At 35.5% G+C, this 14,741-nt stretch overlaps 1 protein-coding gene across 8 annotated transcripts in view; it reads right to left on the bottom strand.

Annotated features, from left to right (window-relative positions):
• Nucleotides 1-1,518: 1,518 nt before the first annotated feature.
• The window catches only part of ELF2 (E74 like ETS transcription factor 2), an 81,062-nt gene continuing 67,839 nt past the window's right edge, over nt 1,519-14,741 (bottom strand). For 6 of the 8 annotated variants that reach the window (XM_054563096.1, XM_054563153.1, XM_054563135.1 and 3 more), the window contains 6 exons: nt 13,845-13,958; nt 12,221-12,394; nt 8,127-8,213; nt 4,984-5,176; nt 3,760-4,107; nt 1,519-3,095 (listed from right to left, as the gene is read on the bottom strand). In XM_054563096.1, coding sequence (XP_054419071.1) covers nt 2,468-3,095; nt 3,760-4,107; nt 4,984-5,176; nt 8,127-8,213; nt 12,221-12,394; nt 13,845-13,958 — 1,544 coding nt within the window. In that variant the 3' untranslated portion in view covers nt 1,519-2,467. The remainder of the gene's footprint in view (nt 3,096-3,759; nt 4,108-4,983; nt 5,177-8,126; nt 8,214-12,220; nt 12,395-13,844; nt 13,959-14,741) is intronic. The other 2 variants (XM_054563106.1, XM_054563119.1) reach the window with 1 other exon arrangement.

Genomic DNA, 14,741 nt, shown 5'->3' with positions numbered 1-14,741 from the left:
TGAAAAATGTCTTATTTTATAGAAAAAAACATAATGGACTTTTGGGCCAACCCAATATAATAATTTACAGTTCAAAAGGGTTGAGATTAAAAATCATACAACTAGCCCTAGATGGTGTGGTTCAGTGGATTGAGCACTGGCCTGCGAACCAAAGTGTCACCTGTTCAATTCCCAATGTAGGGCACATGCCCCTCTTTCTCCCTCTCTTCCTTTTTCTTAAAAAAAAAAAAAAAAAAAAAAAATTTAATAAAAAAACATACAACTAGTAATGCAAATCACCAGAAACACTCTGATCGGTATATACTGTCAACGTGTTTCCAAATTAAGCTGTTGGTATACTTACTCTGGAAGAAATGCACAAAAAACATTCAGGTACAGCAGTAGAGAAAGCTAGGTAGCCCTGGCTTAACCTCATTAGAACCAATTAATATAACTAAAGAGAAAATTACTCACTAAAAATTTAAGTTGCTTTAGCTATCTTCCATAGCACATGACTTACATTCTTAACAAATGTTACCAAAATCAATAAATGTCTGTGTTTAATGTGCTCAGCCCTTGGGGAGAGGTGTAAGTAAGGTAAAATCTCTAATCTTTGCTGTACAGCAGTATGGAAGACAACTCAACAAATGAAATTGCAGTGCAAGAAAGAAAACAATGAATTGCCAGAGCACAGAAGTGCAGATTTTGAAAGCTGAAATATTTAGGAAATATTTAAAGAGGTAAAATCTGAGATTAACTCTCAAGTGGGTTAAGAATCAGGTGAGTTTTTCTTTGAACTTTTATTAAAAAGTACCATCAGGTATGTTTATGGGAAAAATAAAAGATTACAAAGGGAGCTGTTATAAAAATCATTGTCAACTTTAGTTATCAGATGAAATGCACAGTTAAAGGCCACAAAATCTTAAGCATCAGTTTATTTAAATTTCTAAAAGATGTAAAAATAGACTTTTCTTTGTAGTAGAAAGAGCATTAAGATGTAGAGTCACACAACCTAGTCTGGTGTGAAACTAGGAAATTCATGTAATCCCTCTGGTACCTCTACTTTCTAATTTGTGAAAGGCCTAGAGATTACTTGTTCTTCCTAAACCTCAAAAAGTATGATTGAGAAACAAATGGTCTTGATTTAAAATATAAATTCTTTAAGTGTGGCCAACATTAAAATAGTAAATTCACTATGGTAAGTATAACACTGTAGTTCATGATAGTAATTAGAAAGGAAGTGGCAACATGCAGTTATTTACCAAATATTAATATAGAAGAACAAAACAGAAGGATTTCTTACGCAGTAGTTGGGAAGGGGAAAGAGGATTTCTATTCTTAACTAAAACAATGTCTCTATTCTAGTTTTTGAATAGTTATAAATATCAACCAGAGACCAAAATGCAAGATAAATTTCTATATTTCAGAAAACCTACTTGAATACACTTTGAAACAAGAGTACAACAAAATAGAATATACTTCAAATGTTGAATATACAAACTATTATAGTTCAAATCTGAACACTGGTACTTTCCCTCTTAAATTTCAACTTAAAAAAAAAAAAAAAAAGGAAAAAAGAAAACTCCAGGTATTAAGCATTACCTGACAAAAATTCATGCTGAGCCTTAACTTCCAAGTGACAGGAGAACCGAAACTGGTGTGTGCACAGACGCCAGGGCTAAGTGAGTGACACAAGCATGTTACAGCAAAAGGCCAGGGCCAACTGTTAATTTGTCAACAATCAAGAAACTGACAGACTTAAGCTACCATATAAAATGTTACATGTAAATTCTATAACAATACTGTGCTAGGTACAAGGTTTTTAAAATTTTTTTTAATAAAAAAAGCTTTACACAAACAAGCCATTAGCTTATTTCAATAAAGAAAATCGAAAATTAGTCTAAGGCCTTTGTTTTAAATCAGCTTAAGCTATATGATATAAAAAAAATCGCACTAGATCTTTTTTGCTATCTTTCTGAAGCTTTTGGATCCATTCTTCAATTCACATTCTAAAATACCTATATTAGCAGAGTCTTCACATAGCACCAGTTAAGTGAGTTCTGTGTGAACACAGTAATATTTGCTGGTATGCATATAAAATGCATCAAAAATTGCTCTATGTAACAATGAGATCACCCATCCCAACCCCTCCCCACTGAAAACTATAACCTCTTACAGAACATTAGTGTTCCAAGTCTTAGTGTAACTTGATATTGTAGTGAGTTGCTTGGTCCCTTTCAATCCTTATTCTTATTGATGGGTTCGGTTGTTTCCTACTGTAAGAGGCAGTTTTCTGTCAGCATCTCAATATGTAGTTCATTTCCCACTGAAACATGGGATAGGTAACATTTCCAGTAAGTTTGATTGTTTTCCTATATGCATTAAGAATGTTTTAAAGTCTCCTTTTGACTTTTCTTGATGACATCCCTTGCAAATATTTATGTTAGTACTCGCACTAACAGTCTGAAGTCCATGGCAGAACTGCTATTTATTTCTCACATGTCACTAGTCCTTCTGTTTTCATAGTTACAGGAAGGGCAATAGCTGAAGGCGCACTGACAACCACCACATGGGTCACTGTCTTGTTTCCATCTGCCGGTTTTTCTTCTTGTACCAGCTGCAAAGTTTTCACATCATGTTCCTGCTTCTTTGCCACTGCCTCCGATTTAACCTCCGGCCCTTTTATGACCGCACTGATAACTCGGGGAGGAGTCTGGCCAGATGACTGTTGAGTAGGCACTGATAGTCTCATTACAGGTGCACCATGGGCTATGGAAACAGGAGTAAGTGCTCTCACAGCCAGTGGGGTTCCAACAATGTTAATGCTTCCTGATCCAGTCAGGTTTGACTTTGTCTGCAGTTGACACTGTGCAAGTTGTGTAGCTGGGATGGTAATAATTTTGGCAGGCTGCATGGTGATTTTGTCTCCATTTTCAGTAGAGGCTGGCATCACAGTAGGGATTGTCTGAATAACTACCTTTGGAGAGGTTGCTGTTGTTGGACTAGTGCTGGTTATTAATGGTGCACCTGCATTGACTGACTGAACTGCCACAGTTGAAATTTTCTGACCCAACGATGTCATTACAACAGGAACTTGCATTGCGACACGAACTGTCCTAGTAAATTAAAAAAAGATTGATTGTATTTAATGTTAAATTATACAACAGGTCTCTCGAGCAAAAGATGAATGGAAATACAAAATGTAGAAACCAGTGCTCCCAAATTCTACAAATGTACTGACAATCCCTGACATTTAGAATATGAAATACCATGAAATAAATATATTTATAAAACTAAAGCCCACATTGTTTCACCTATTAAACTGTAAAACCCAACGAAGGTTAAATGAGACATCACCTACTTTAACAAAAACAAAGTATATTTAAAATGTCAGGTACTTTTCAGCCGTGACTGGTGTGGTTCAGTCAACTGAGCATTGTCCTGCAAACCAAAAGGTTGCTAGTTTGATTCCCAGTCAGGGCACATGCCTGGGCTGCAGGTCAGGTGGCATGCTAGAGGCAACTGACGGACACCTCTCTCACACATCAATGTTTTTCTCCCTCCCTTGCTCTCTCTCAAAAATAAATGAATAAAATCTAAAGAAAATAAAATAAAATGGCAGGTAGTATTCAAAGTCCTGACCAACAGGGAATTCTCGGAATGCTAATATTAAAAAAAAAATTAATAAAATACCTACCTACCTACCTACCTACCTACCTATCTCGTTTTGCCAAGGAATTTTCTAAGCAGCAAATGCAACCGCCAGTTTCCCTCTCTTACCTTGGAGCTGCTGTTGCTGACACAGATGTGGTAGTAGTAGGAGACCTGGATGAAGCATCATGACCAGGGGAAGTGATGTTCACAACTCTAGCTACACCCTTCTCTGCCCTGGAGCAGTTTAAAGGAGATGAGTTTTTCCCACCACGAACGGAGGTTGCTTTCAGCAGACTTTCTGCAGACAGTGACACCCGTTCTAATGATTTTTCATCAGTAGCTGCTGCTAAATCTTCATTACAGGTTTCACTTTTGTCATCATCTATGACCACTATGTTTTTGGGCATATCCTTGAACTGATATACGAGCCTCTGTCCTTCAACCTTTGCAAGAATACCCCTTTGGTAATAATACCTGTAAGAAAAAAAAAGAGCTAAATGAGTATCACATTTGTGATATTCCCCCCCTAAAAACAAACAACAAACACCATACAGAATGGATACTAACAGAAACATTCACTATTTCTGTAAGATAAGGAGATCTCCCTGCATGGGTTGTTCGAATGGCTGAGAATATGAGGTAGGAATGGAGCTGGAACCTGTTGCCATAGGTGCTACAGCCTTGAGATATATAAAATAGCTAAAAGTTCCTTCTTAAAGGAAGTAATGTAACCTAAATACAAACTATTTTACTGTGTTTACAAACACTGGTAAAATTCAACTCTGATTTACACAGGTTATAAAAGCAATCTGACACTATATGGAAATATTAAGCTGTGCTTAGTAAAGATGAATCTGTCAGATATATAAATACTGTTGCATAAATTATGTCTTCCTTTAAAAACACTCTTAATTAGAAGCCATGTATAACCAAAATATGGTAAAACCAAATTTTGTGTGTTTCACAAAACTGACAAAACAAAAATTTTCATGTCACAATAAATCCTTTATAAACAAATACACAAGAACTGAAGCAAACCAACAATTTGGAAACTGTTGTTTCAGTTTAATTTTCTATGTCTAAAATTTAACTTTGTATTAAGGAATAGTCCTAAGTGTAAAAGTACATTTTCTGCAAAAATGGATTTTCCAATCATGTTGAAATTTTACACATCATGGCCAAAATCCTCTTTCCCCATCTATCTCTAAATCTAAGACACTCCCTAGAATATCCCTCAAAATTAAAAGTCATAATAAATAAAAGATTTTCACAGCTTCTCTTTAAACAGCTAACAGACAACATAAAGAGATACAGAGTTTTGTCCAAAAACTCATTCCTTTGTGCTCTTACCTCAAAGCCCGTCCCATAGTTTCATAGTTCATGTCTGGCTTGTTCTTATGCTTTCCCCAAAGCTTAGAGACAGCCTTTGAATCTACAAGCTTGAATATGCCTTTTTCTCTCTGAGTCCACTTAATATACCGTGGACAAGTATTTTTATCTTGAAGTAGATCTAAAAGAAACTCCCACAAATAGGTCGTGTTTCCTTTGAAAACAATGACAGACATTGATTAAAAATTCATTGACATAATTAAATACGTAATTAAAAGCAAATATTTAATCATGCGGGATAAAAATCAATTCATTTGCTACTGGTGAAACAAATGTATTAAGAGCGTGTCATTAAGTGAATGACTACTGACAACTGACAATCTTTGTCCAGTGTCAACTTGTATTATCTAGTATCTTTCATTGTAACAAAATTCATAAATATACTTGTTTGCTGGATTTTTAAAATAACATCCTATGCATGTTAAAGAACTTAATCTCATGATACTAATATAACAGAGATCCTGGATGTTTCCTATCGTATCACCCTATCCTAGAATGTGAGTTCAATAAAGCAAAGTCACAATGCATAGCACAAAGTGAATCCAAAACAGAATCATACTTATTAATTTACAGATGTAAACTGAATAAATTTATTTGAACCTATGTTTATTATATAAGCCCAAATTCTACAATCAAAATTCATCAAAAGGCATTTTCTAATTTAATGAAAAGGCAAGCAATATGCAATTAAATTGGCAAAACCTTTAGACATTGGTCTTGCACTCTTTTTGTAAGAAACATACTTTTCTTTAATTCACCTATAAGCATTAATTGTGAGGTACATATGTTATAAAGTACAAACTACACATGACCCTTTAAAACCTCCTCTTACCATCTTTATCAGTGAAAGCTACTGCCTCTAAAAAGAGATTTTTAAAAATTGCTAATCTTTCTACTGATCATTCCCAGTTCAGTGAAGATAATATATTAAAAGGATTTCATTATATATGAACAACTCAGTTATAAAAGACATTTATGCTTCAGTCTTAAAATATGAGCTCCTTAAATAGAAACATTAGAAAGTAATATGGCAATTCCTTAGTCAAATATTCATCAAATGTTAAACATATAACATTTGATCACACTACTCACAAAATTTGAAAATGAGAAAATACTGAAATATTTCTGGAGAATAAAATACTCATTCATCACACACTAAGCTTAAGTGCAGTAAAAGAGACTGAGAAGCATTTAAAACCTGGCTCCCGACTCAAAAAATGTATAACTCGTGGTGGGGGGAGGGGGACGCCGGGATGGCGGTAGATGACAAGTTAAACAATATAAGAAAGGAAATAGCAGTATGCAACCATTTAAGATACATCACAAGGCAATGCATAATTCTGTTTCAAATAAATGGTAAAATATAATGTCTGGGATTTCAGGAGTAGTAATAAAGTGCATTAGAAAGACATGAAGTCTTAGAAGATGGCTAAGATTTGCATATAAGAAAAGGGTAGATAAGCTAAAGAACTTAATCTCAAAAGAAAGTACCACTTTCTTTCCCTTTGGCCTGGGGTGGGCACTGGTTATGAGAAGATCAGGCTTTTACAGGCTGATGTGTTTCTTTTATTCCCTTTGTAAGCCTCGAGGTGCCAGCATTTCTTAAACAGATGCAAGAACAGAAAAGAATCCTGAGAAGAAGAGTAGAATATATATGCTGCCAAGTCACCAGGTCACTTCTAGGCTCCGACTCACAGTCCCTTTACTACCCTCAAATCCAGATCCAAGTTACAGGCCCCATGAGAAGAACCTCTAAGGGTGGGAGGCATTCAAACTAAGCCACTGCTCCTCCACCTAATCCTTAATGTTCTTCCTCTAGCATTTCCTTTAAACAGGTGGTAACAGTTCTGCAGAGGAAACACTGGCTGGATTCTTAATCCAGGTATGACTTAAATAATTTTAATCTTCACATTACAACATGCTGCCTCAATTGTAATAAAGGCCAAAATTTTAAAGAAAGTTCATTTTATTGGTAAAAGTAGGTCATCACAAAGGTTTGCTCCATTGTTAAGCATAAGGTCTTTGAACACAGGAAATACCACTGATGCTAGGAATTACTTAAAAAATAGTAATAATAATTTATAATAACTATACTTATTAGCTTTCTAATATTTACTACTATTATGTAAGTTTTAAAGTTTTCAATATAAATTAAAAAAATAAAACCTAAGATGTTAGAAATGTAAAATGGCCAATTATAAACAAGGAAATAAAAGTATCCTAAATCTGTCCCAAGCTTAATTATCAGTTCCTAATTAAATTAAGAGTTCACTGTAACTGGATTGGGGGGGCCCCTACATTTCTTGGTATGTTTACTTGAGGCTTAATTTTTACTTGAATTATTTAAAATTAATACATCAAACCACCTGCTGAGGATGGAATAATTTGAATATATTAATCCAAAATGATCCAACTACTGATTATTGTGGTCTGGAAACATTCTTGGAAGTGATAAATTTTTAGTTAATCAGATTATCAGAACATACCTGAAATCATTATTAAAATATTACTTGAAATCACTTTACCCAACAAACTAGGAAAGCACAGAATGTAGGCTTGTTGCTATATTTGTTTGTAATGAGACTATACAAATTCTAAGGCAAAAACGGGTAAATTTTTGTTCTGACTCCTGGCATGACTCAAATTTGTTGAGTGGGAAATTAAATTCAGCTTGCCTATAATTACTGCATTCCTTCTATCATTTAAGAAATTGTGTTATCAAAAATAAGTCTTAGCTGTAAGCTTCTTTCAAGCCTAAGTGGCTCCATGTGAGGATGTGTGCTGTCACACATGCACGTGTCCTCTAGAACAATGCTCTTAAAAAGGCTGTACATCACATTGCACTTAGGACCTTTCCCGAATAAACGCCCACTGCCTGCACTCCCCTCATATATGCAGGGCCACAGAATCTCAGTGCGGTGGGGATTGGGTCCAGACAGCCTGAAAAACTCCCAGGTGATGCTGACACACCCCTGCTGAGAAGCACTACTAAAGACAGTACTCCCACACAGCCCTGTTCTAGAAGTAATTTTCTGACAAATGCAAAAATGTCACCTGACTGGAAAAAAATCATTTCTTCTCCAAAACAGCCCTCCCCAAATTACCTTTTCCTTCTCTGGGTTTCTTCTTTATACCCAACTCAGGAGACCCATTGGAAATTGGTGACTGCTGGGTCTTTGGTTTACGGCCAACTGAAAAAATAAGATGTTGAAACAATGTATTAAAACAAGAACAATAAGCATGATTAGCAGACTCTTTGATAACACATTATTCAAGAAACTGGACACCAATCTATAGGCTAGTATATTCAGTATATATATAAAGCCTCATTTAAGGAGAACATTAAAAGCACTTCTACAACTTTAGATTATAGCAGTTAGTTGGTAGTAATCTCAATGAATATGGCAAGTCAGGTACTACTAACCTATTATTCGCATGGGTCAGAGCCTCTATTTGCTAAAATGTGGCAATGGAAACAGATTGTACTATAAACTTTTTTGTTCCTGTTCTATGAAATTGCTTTAAAAAGCTTTACTGCAGAGGATCTGATAATCTGCAAAGCCCTTTGAGATCAAATGAGGAAAGGTAAAAAAATATTTTAAATGCTCACTATGGCTCTGAGCCAATCAATTCACCAGAATTTAAGCATTGTTTCAATTTCCCCACCTCAAACATGCAGGTACATTATAAGGGTAAGAAAATCTTCCAAGTAATTATTTAGTATGTCTAGTAAATGTTTGTGTTCTTTTGTTTCTCCTCACTTCTGTCAGAAGGCTCTCTTGGACTTTTAGCATCCAAAATGAACAGAAAAACAAGAGCTATACTTCTCTACCCTAAAGGAGTAAGCCTGAAACACACTGTATTCAATCCTCAGCACTGATGAATGAATGCTGGCAGGTGATCAGAAGCCTCAAGGGAAGAGGTAGGGAATATTCAAGTAGTGCAGGGGATGCATGAAACCATGGGACATACTGAACCCTATATATACACTGTTTTTTTCTATATGTACATACATACCTTTTCACTTAAAGAACTTAACGGTTTGTCTTTGACATATGCGAATTGCCAATGGCACTACTCTTGTGCTTTGGGGCCATTAAATAAAATAAGGGTGACTTGAACACAGGCACTGAGATACCAGGACAATCAATCTGATAACTGAGACAGCTACTAAGTGATTAACGGGTGGTGAAAAGACACTGGACCAAGGGAAGATTCACATCCTGGGCTGGACAGAGTGGGAAGGCTCAAGATTTCATCACGCTACTCAGAATTGTGTGCTATTCAAAACTTACAAACTGTTTATTTCTGGAATTTTCCATTTAATGTTTTCGGATCTGGGTTGACTGAAACTGTGGAAGGCAAAACCACAATTTTCAGATTAATTATAAGCACACCTTGTTTTATTGTACTTGGCTTTATTGCACTTTGCAGATATTGTGGTTTTTTACAAAAAGGTGGTTTAAAAATTCGATCTTAGCCAAAAGGCCAAGGAGTGATTACAAACAGGTTTAAAGTTGAACAAGTCTATTGGCACCATTTTTCCAACAGCATCTGCTCACTTTGTGTCTGTGTGTCACCTTTTGATAATTCTCACAATACTTCAAGCATTTCATTATTATATCTGTCATAGTGATCTGTGATCTTTTTGATGTTACTATTGTAATTGTTTTGGGGCACCATGAATCACACCCCCATAAGCCAATGAACTTAACTGATAAATGCTGTGTGTGTTCTGACTGTTCCAACTAGCAGATCACCATCTCTATCCCTCTCCTCAGGCCTCCCTATTCTGAGACACACCATATTGAAATTAGGGCAATTAATAACCCTACAATGGCTTCTAAGTGTTCAAATGAAAAAAAAAAAAAAAAAAAAAAAAGTCAATCACTGCAGCAAACCTAATTGTTGTCTTATTTTAAGAAACTGCCATAGCCACCCCAACCTTCAGCAACTACTACCCCAATCAGTCAGCAGCCATTAACACCTTGGCGAGACCCTCCACTAGCAAGAAGATTCCAACTTGCTAAAGGCTCAGAATTTGATGGATAGCAATCTTTAGCAATATTCTTTAAATAAGGTATACACATTTTTAGATATAATGCTTTTTATTGCACACAATAGAGTAAGCCTAACTTTTATATGCACCGGGAAACAAAAAATTTCATCTGACTAACTTTACTACAATATTCACTTTATTGCTGTGGTCGGGAACTGAACTTGCAATATCTCTGAGGTCTACCTGTATAGTACAGATTTGGTAATTGTCATACACCTGGGATTTATGATGCCGCTCTACTCTTCATCAGCAAGGATTATTGGTCATCAACCAGGACTATTTCCAGCTAAATAAAGAACTAAAGTACCTTAATTTATATTTAAAAATGCATAGCTACTACAGTCTAGGATTTTTTTTATGATAATTCTGATCAATAAAAAGTATGCTTTGCCAAAATTAAAACAAAGTTCACTGTCCTACTCGTTAAAATAGAGCTTAATCTCTCAATTTAAGTAATTTATGTACAAATCAGTAATAATATTAACATTACCATCTCCTAAATTCAAGCACAAAAGCCACTTCCTTAATGGAAAGGTTAGCCCAAAAAGGCTTACTTTATTTTCTTATAAAAACAGCATTTCTCAAATCATACGCTTGAGAAAAGGTAATTCATCAGTAGGGAAAAGGGCTCTGCAGTCAAATAGACTTTTAGAGCACTACATGCTATCTTTGCTTAGAAACTCACAACACACACTAGTGTATTAAAAGCTCTATAAATACAAAAAGCCATGCTATTAACCTACCTAACTGTATGTCCTAATAACTATACTTAACAATAAATACATACATACAATAAATAATCTTGCATGTAATTTTTAAGTGGTCATTCAAGCCATCTATTTTTAAATATATAAAATCAGTACTGAATTGGCAAATTATTTCCTGGTTTATGTAGAAACACATAGGTTAATTCCACATATCAACCTGTCTATCTAGAGGTCTTGGTTCCCTAAATGAGTCACAGCTTTTCATGGCCTCTTCCATCATCTTTTTTTTTTTAATAACCTTTAAATTAGTTTTAACCAATTAAAAACAATTATTAACATATGATGCTTATTTTTTAAAATATAAAATTTCTAGTGCTCACTTCAGCAGCACAAGAACACAGGGAAGATTAGCATGGCCCCTACGAGAAAATGTCTTAAGTATTCCATCATAGCTTGCATTGGATAGAACCAGCCAAAGGCTACAGTGGACAGTGGGCTATTAATATGTATATCTTTTGCTTTTAAACATTTACAGCAGGAAGTGATTCTTCCTTCTAAAGTCTCTCATTCACACCCTTCTCAAGACACAATTATCTACATGCATTACATGAAGGAAGACTGTCTTATTCTTCACTGTATCCCTCACAGGAATAAGCACAGATGCATGAAGACCACAGCAATATAAAACACCTCTAATAACTGAAAGGAAAACGCCGTGATTTTCAATATGTTTTTATTTTTGCCTTTATTTTTTTTTTCCGTTCTAAAATGTGAAGAAAGAGGAATTAATGAGTACCCATTTATATAGGATTTCGTTTCTTTAAAATTTTACTTTTGACTCAAACAGGACAAGAACCCACTTGCTGCCCATCTCCTCTGGATGTCGGGGATGTGCTGGAGCCGTGTGCCTTACCTACCTACCAGGATTAGGTCTGAAGTCTCAGCAGGAGTCAACTAAGTGGAAATACACTTTTCCCACTGGTGAGTTTATTTCACTTTTAAGTCCCTACTGGCAATCTGGGTATTTAAAAGAAGGTATGGAAAAGAAAATTGGACTTTTAACACAGGGAAATAAGATTATGAAAGATACAGAAAAGACTAAATATCTTTAAAAAAGTAACCAAGTACCTAAAAGGATCATAAAGTAGACAAAAAGCAGTGAATCCCCACTCTTCCTTCTGTGTGTCCAACACCTGTTATAATCTCATTTTCAGGCAACTGCTTTTAGGGCTTAAATATTAACTCCTTTAAAACAGTACGAACATGTTAAAATACAAAATTAAAACCTTAATTTGTTGATTCTTTGAGAATATCTAGTTAAGGTAACATCAATCATAAATCTACAGTATATGTTTCCTACATCCCTTGATAGGGAAAACAATACCAGAAAAAATGCCACCCACTTTCCCAGAAATGTATAAATATACTCCACCTTTTTTCTTTTTCATCGGTTCATGGCTGTCCGGTGATGTAGGAACAGGAGAGGTCTCCATTGGTTCAGACTCTTCAGTGGACACCTCCACTACTGTTTCTGTTATGACATCCGGCCTCATAGCAGCGTGGATAAACTCTGGAGTTGACACACAAGGAGGGACAAACACTTCCACTATAAAAAAAAAGTTGAAAAATTAAAATTTCCCACCCCCATTAAATGCTTCTTAAAGTGGACAATTCAATATTTAGTAGACATGAGGTTTATTAAGCATTCATCAAAGCAGGACAGAACTTGAAGTTAACATGCAATATGATCTAAAATATGTAAAGAATTAAAATGCAAGAAAAATCAACTTGAAGGAAATGTTAATACTCTGGGTAAGGGAGGAAGGAGTAGTAACCCTGTTCTTTACACTTTTATATACAGGGAGAGGCAAAAGTAGGTTTACAGCTGTTCATATGGAAAATAACACAATATTAAACTCTTGTGTTTCACATTTTCACAACTGTAAACTTACTCCGCCCCCCAACTCTGTATTTCCAAGCTCACTGTACAAGACTTTGCATTATTTTGACAACTGGAAAAATATTTGAAAATAAAATAATAGTGAATTCTTTAATAATTACTTTCCTTCCACATACCTATCATTATTCTCTAGGTAATTCATGCACACAGTATAAAATTTATAATACTTCATAAACATGATTTCAGTGACAAGTAAGCACTTCCAGTTTTACTTCAAATGGAACTTCAGTGACAAGCACTTACAGTTCATTTTAAAATATGAATAAAATTAAAATCTGCTCATTACAACCCAATGAATATCATCTTTTAATATTTAAAACTTACTGGAACAGTCCTGGTTTTTGGGTCACTAAAAGAGTACATACAGATTGCTATTTGGTACTGCATTACATACAATAATGTTGCTCTGGCTTCCTTCAAATGTGCATAAATAATAAGGAAAGACATTTCTATTTCAACTGAACAGTTAACACATACTCTCATGGATTAACACATATTCTAATTTTCTTCTATTATCTGTGAATACATAAGATTCCTATTCTACTTTAACAGTCTGGCTGTTCTTAGTATTTACTGTAAAACCCTATAAGAAGGTCCAAACTTACTCTAAAATAATATCTGAAGTTAAAATTAGAACAAATTGAAAATTAGGACAACATAACTTTCAAAGGCAGTCTTAAAGATGATGAAAAAAAATGGACCAAAAGAAAAGGAAAACTCTCAGCCTAAGGTAGTAGAAGCTACCTCCTCGCTCCAAAATGGGCGATGCCCTGCAGTCACTGTCTACCTATCACTGAGTGAAGACATGGAAGTGGCCCTGGACAGTGTGGCTCAGTTGGCTGGGCAGCATCCCACGAAGCAAAGAGCCACGGGTTCAACTCCTAGTCAAGGCACATGCTTGGGTGGCAGGTCAGGTCCCTCGCTGAGGGCGTGCAAGAGGCAACAGATAGATGTTTTTCTCGCACATCGATGTTTCTCTCCCTTTTTCCCTCCCTTCCCCTCTAAAAATAAATACATAAAATATTTTTTAAAAAGTTTATTTCTAGATACATAAAGTCATGTGGTATGTTTATATAAGAAAGGGCAGTTCACATACCAGGACTTCTTGAATCCCTCAAGCAGGTAGGAGATTCCATATGAAGCAGGGCTTCAGCAGCTTCAATTGTCTTATCTGTACAGTGTGCATTACTGCTATGCACTGATGCTTCCACTGGGAGGGAAATAAGTTCTACTCAATTAAAAATGCACTGAACACATTACTAAATTAAAACAGATTGCTAGAGAAGACATAAATGTAAATTAACTCTCATGTGCATAACTCTAAGTCATGGATATATATTGGTCTATATAAATTATTTACAGAACACCAAAACAATCTAGTAGCCTCACTTTGTAAAACGCATGCTGGTTATAAAACAGCTATCAAAATTAACTAGAAATTACTGAGAAGTTTCTGAATCTCATTCAAAGAAAAACAAGGAAAAACTCTTGGAATTTTAACTTGTATCAATATTAAGCCAAAACTAACCTAGGCAGAAAAAATGATTGTGGATTAACAATCCTATAATAAAGGTCAAATATTTTAATATACTGTTACTAAAATCAGGGGTGATATGTATCAGAACCAGTCAGAAACACCTATTTCTAAGTTAATTTAATCAATCAGTTCAATCCTTACAGACCCTCCTGGTTGAGTGCATTAGCTGTAGCACCACAGCACTCTGGAACATTCTTCACAATAACCTTGCTCCCTCTCCTTCACGACCTCACTGGACTTGGCTGGGTTTTATCCAAAAAATCCTTTTGAGAAAGAGGTTTTACAGCGGGGCGGGGGGCGGGGGGGGGGGTGTTCATGAAGCCTTCTCTCATTTTACTGCCTTCTGTAACTCTCTCCTGGCACTTAGCTGATGCTCTCCTGATTAAATGATATGTGAGGCAGTCGAGTGTGCAGCAGTGATCAGGCTTCCAGGTCCAAGAGCTTGGGGTTCTAGTC

Source organism: Pteronotus mesoamericanus, unplaced genomic scaffold (assembly GCF_021234165.1).
Source record: "Pteronotus mesoamericanus isolate MK-2021 breed Mesoamerican mustached bat unplaced genomic scaffold, CSHL_Meso_final contig_163, whole genome shotgun sequence".
Lineage (NCBI taxonomy): Eukaryota > Metazoa > Chordata > Mammalia > Chiroptera > Mormoopidae > Pteronotus > Pteronotus mesoamericanus.
Note: the sequence above shows the minus strand (reverse complement) of the source record. Positions and strands in the feature narration are given on the sequence as shown.